Source organism: Mytilus edulis, chromosome 8, assembly GCF_963676685.1.
Source record: "Mytilus edulis chromosome 8, xbMytEdul2.2, whole genome shotgun sequence".
Lineage (NCBI taxonomy): Eukaryota > Metazoa > Mollusca > Bivalvia > Mytilida > Mytilidae > Mytilus > Mytilus edulis.
This window is the reverse complement of record NC_092351.1, coordinates 42,397,974-42,402,888: the sequence shown is the minus strand read 5'-3', so window position 1 is coordinate 42,402,888 and position 4,915 is coordinate 42,397,974. Positions and strand designations below refer to the sequence as shown.

The 4,915-nt window shown below is 31.4% G+C and overlaps 1 protein-coding gene across 1 annotated transcript; it reads left to right on the top strand.

The window, feature by feature from the left end:
* Positions 1–211: 211 nt before the first annotated feature.
* On the top strand, positions 212–2,515 carry LOC139487010 (uncharacterized). Its single transcript, XM_071272032.1, has 3 exons — positions 212–714; positions 1,628–1,790; positions 2,376–2,515. Exons 1-3 carry the CDS (start codon positions 279–281, stop codon positions 2,497–2,499), a joined length of 723 nt encoding a protein of 240 aa, XP_071128133.1. The 5' UTR covers positions 212–278; the 3' UTR covers positions 2,500–2,515.
* Positions 2,516–4,915: the final 2,400 nt, after the last annotated feature.

Below are 4,915 nucleotides of genomic sequence, written 5' to 3'. Positions count from 1 at the left end.
CGAAGAAACTATTACGATTGAAATACATTCATTTACACGATCAAAAGCTAAAAATTGTTAATGTTGACGTTTGAATTTTGTATAGACAAATTGAAGTAAGTTCTTAAACATGTTAAAACTAAACATATGGAATTAAATGACCCCATATATCGTATTAGGTCACTAATACACCATGTAACTAATGATATATATCTGTATATTTTGTAGGTGTACAGATAAAAACCAATGTATCGACCAAAGTCAACAATAATGTTGATGCACTCGGTACAGCTGATATCATGAACTACGCCATTGACATAAGTAGATGTAACCTGGACCTTAGTGGAATAACGTCGTTACTGTTTGAACTAAAGGCGTGCGCCAATGGACATGTCCTTCTTTCAAATTCTGATGTAAAAAAATCATCAAAACCATTGTATGAGATTCTCATTGGAGATAGTAATTACTATTCGGTCATTGCCTACCGCACAGACGATTCTTTGGAACTTGGAAGCTACAATTATAACGAATCTAATACCCCGCATATACTGAACTGCACTGTGTATCTACCATTCTGGATTAGTTGGGCGGATGGAGACATTAGATTAGGAACTGGTATTTTTGTTGATAAAAATGTTTTGGTATCTTTCATGAATCCGCATCATTTTGAGGTGAGAAGTATTGGAGTATTAACTAGCCACTATAAATTAGGAAATTGGGCAATACAAGTTGAAGGTAATTTAAAGATTTATTCATAAAATCAATGAATCTGTTCTTTAGTTTTGTATTTGAATTGAATTGAATTGAATTGATACGAAGAAAAGTTCATGTTTCCGTGCCATTGGTTATTAAAATTAAAAACAACAAGTTAAATAATTTCTTGGTTCCGAAGCGCTTTTCTGGATTTACCTTCATCAGGAATGCTCAAAGCCATATATTAGAAATCCAAAGATGTATAAGTACCGAAACCGTTGAAGAGCTATATGTCAAAAATACCTAAAATAAAAAGCCAAATTCATCTAAAGCCAACTTTGCATGAGGGAGTTGAAACCTTAGTTTCTAAATATTTCAAAATTTATAAACGGACAATTTTAGCAAAGTTTGTTAAATCATGTCAGTACCGAAGAACTGGCTACTGATTAGTTGTTCAGGTTTTTCTCTTTTTCTTCTTCTATTAAAACTGCAACCGTGTTTTATACTATACATATCTTTAAGCTGTCTGCTTGATAAGTAGGAAAGGCAATGTTTTGCATTTTCGTTTACATCTTTTAAGATTAATAAGCATTTATATCTCATCTCAAAAGTAATTTTACAATTTTGATAACTGCATTTTGGGTACAGTGTCTGCGCCATTACACTTACAAGATGAATACCAATTGCTCAAAAGAAAATGTATCAAAATATAATTGATTGATTGTCGGTTGGTAAACGTCTAGTGACAAATTTTGCATGTATGTTCAGGACGAAAACAAATCAACAACAAATTAACACTTCTGTTTGTTTTTTTTTAAATATGATGGACTAAATAAACATCTTTATCGTACATCATCATTTACTTCTAACATAAATCTCTACAAAGGCATATATGCTATCAGGTTTTCAGTAAAAATTTCGCGTATTAGAAATATATTAAACACATTGGATACAGTTTCAGACAAATTTACTGGATATTTTGACAGCTGTAGTATGGATAATACCAAGTCTGATATGGTTGTAGTTGGAGCCATCAAATGTTCTGCCATGAGATGTGCTACGAGCTGTGTAATGTCAAAGACTTGTATGGGTTACAATTTCAACAGTGCCATGAACAGGTGTGTGTTAAAAAAAGTAATAACAAACTCTTAATTCTTTACACTTCAATCCTTTTATGTTTTTTAAAAACAAGTTTTTGTTAAGAATTGTTACACATAAATCTAGAATTCGAAAATGTATGACGAAAATATTAGTACCAATTCTTTTTTTTTTGGCTTTTTCTCTCTCTTTTGCCATACTTTTGTACGATATTCGATTATCTAGAAAACTGCCTTTTTTCTCATGATTACAACCTTCATGCAAGCCGGCATGAAGAGGATTATTTAGATAGAGAACTGCCCTTTTGTTCTTAAATACAGAAAATAAGGAGACAGCAATACAACACAATTATAAAAAAAAATCTTGAATAATTTAACAGATGTGAATGAATGTCAAGTTTGATACACCATATTTCTGAAGCAAGACAGGAATAAAACAGTTATTCTCCATTCATTTGGTGTGTTTGAGTTTTTGTTTTTGCCATTTGATGAGTTTAAATCTTTTCTCAGTGAGACAACTATTCCTGAAAGTTCAAACGAAATGGATGTAAGCACAATAAAATTTTATGTGTATTCTTTAAAACAATGATAATTTATATGTTTCAGATGTGAACTACTGTCATTTGAATCGAACGTTGTTACAGACATACCAAATCACCTTGAAGCCGGATGGAGATTCTATAGTAAATGTAACAATGGGAAAACTGCTTGTCTTGGGTGTTGTATTTAGACGACAAATTGACAAAAAACAGTCTTTGAAAATAAAATCATTTGAAATTGTTTTTTTTTTATTTTAGTTTTTAATACTTTTAAGAACAAAATATACTTAATTAGTGATTTACTATTGTTAATTTAGAGACAACTAAATATAAGCAATACTCGAATTTCGTAAATTCATTTAGAAAAAAACAAAAACAGTCAAGGTTAAATAATAAACAGTTAAATAATCACACGAATCCTTCACAAAGCCAGATCGAGTGCTAGACAGGGGTGTGCAGCTCCCGTTACCCTTTCCCTCAAATCCTTGCCGCTTTCAACTTAACATCAAGGGTAACTAAATTATTATGTGATATTGCTATGTCATAAAGATACATTTTATGCTATAAAGACATCTTATTTTAACACTAAGCATCTTTTGAACAGATATATAATGTTAAGTAGGGGTATTTTCGAAAAATACCAGTCGAGAGAATGGTAAATTTCGCGAGCCGTAAGGCGAGAGAAATTCATTCTCAAGACTGGTATTTTTCGCAAATACCCCTCAAGAACAAGCTATATCTGTTTAATTACAGCGAATATTAATGTTAAAAAACGCATTGATGATCGTGACGTTACAAGCGTTCTAGTCGAATAGAGTATTTTTTGGCAAATACCACGGCAGAGAGGGTAAAAAAGGCATATCCTTTTTGCATATACCCCGGCGACGTTACAAATGAACGATATTCATTTGATAACAGTAAATTGGTGATAAATACACTGGCTATCTACCAATCAAAACCAAAGATTCTTACATAAGGTGAAATTATTCATACTATTTTGTCACCTAAGTATATTATAACGATACATTTGTATACTATACAATCATCTCGATATAACATGGAGCAATTTGTTATACTATCATGTCATATAACTATCTTATAAAGACATAAATCTTACTTTTCTGTCTAAATTTTACGAAATTATCTAGCGTTGGAGGACATTTTGTTTGTGTTCTTTAATGCAAAAATTTAAATCAAGCATGTCTGTCATATTGGTCTTTTGTGGATAGTTGTCTCATTGGCAATCATACCACATCTTCTTTTTTATATTAGATTTCAAAACACCGATCATATGGTTTACTTTTGTATCAGAGAAAGAGATATTATCACCTTAATAACTTTGAAACTATTCCTTCGTAACCTGCTAATTTATTAATACTTTTAAGCTTTTCGGTTGTGTATAATTCCCACTGAAATGAGGTTAGACAAAAAACTGTCTTCAGCAACTGCAATACCTTGAGGTTATCAAAGTTTAAGTAGATGTTGTCAATGAGACAATTTTGTAGCTTTAATAATTTCAATACAGTTATACTTAATAATAAAAATAATGGGAAATAAAAACTTCGTTTACGCATGTGTTGTCATTATATCATCCAAGTTGGCAACCTCCGTAATTCCCATGGGATGCTAAAAGCAATTAAAGACGACTGCACTGCTTCCAAAAATAGGAAACCTTATGCCGTAAAGTTGGATATAAAAGGCCGGGACATTAAAGACGAGGAACAGTTCAAATGGGACAATTAATCGCCTGCTCAAGTTATTTAATAACTGAACAATTTACGAAAATCAAATATGCTAGCCATGAACCAACAACAACCATTGAACTACAGGTTCCAGACTTGAGGCATATATGAATCAATAAATAATTTATTAAAGTGCAACCTGAATTGCCATTATAAAATACATATGGTATGAACTTTGTTATTTTCAGCCAGCCTTATAGGCTTACGAAGCACTGTCATTTTATTAAACATTATTATACATGTATAGCTACATTTGATTTGATATAAAATATTAAGTTTTACAGTTTTTGCGTCATATATATAAATAATGATTTGGGGCTAAATATGTATGTGAGCTCTTTACCCTCTCCCTTGTATGGGAGATTGGAATTACATCATTATAACATAAGAAAAAACTGTAAAAATAGAAATAAACAAAAACGTTTGCAATCAATTCCTTCACCCTGAATTTTTATGCCATTATCTGTATTTTTTCTATTGCTTGTTATTCTTGGTACGTGTATCTTACATGTCTGGGATTGCTTAATATAATGACTGAGATATGAATGTTATTGGTCATGTGACAATATGTATGATAAGTTAATGAATCATTGATATGACAAACTGCGTCAATGGATGATATATAGATATAAGAATATTTTGTATGAGTGCCAAAACTAGAGTTCATTATAGATACCAGGATTCAAATTTTGTATTTACGCCAGATGGGCATTTCGTCTACAAAAAACATCATCAGTGACGCTCGAATAAAAAAAAAACGTTAAAAAGACAAAATAAATAACGAGCTTGAAGAGCATTGAAAACTTAACAGTCTTAACGTTCTGCCAAATACAGCTAAGGTAATATATTCTTGCGGTAGAAAAGC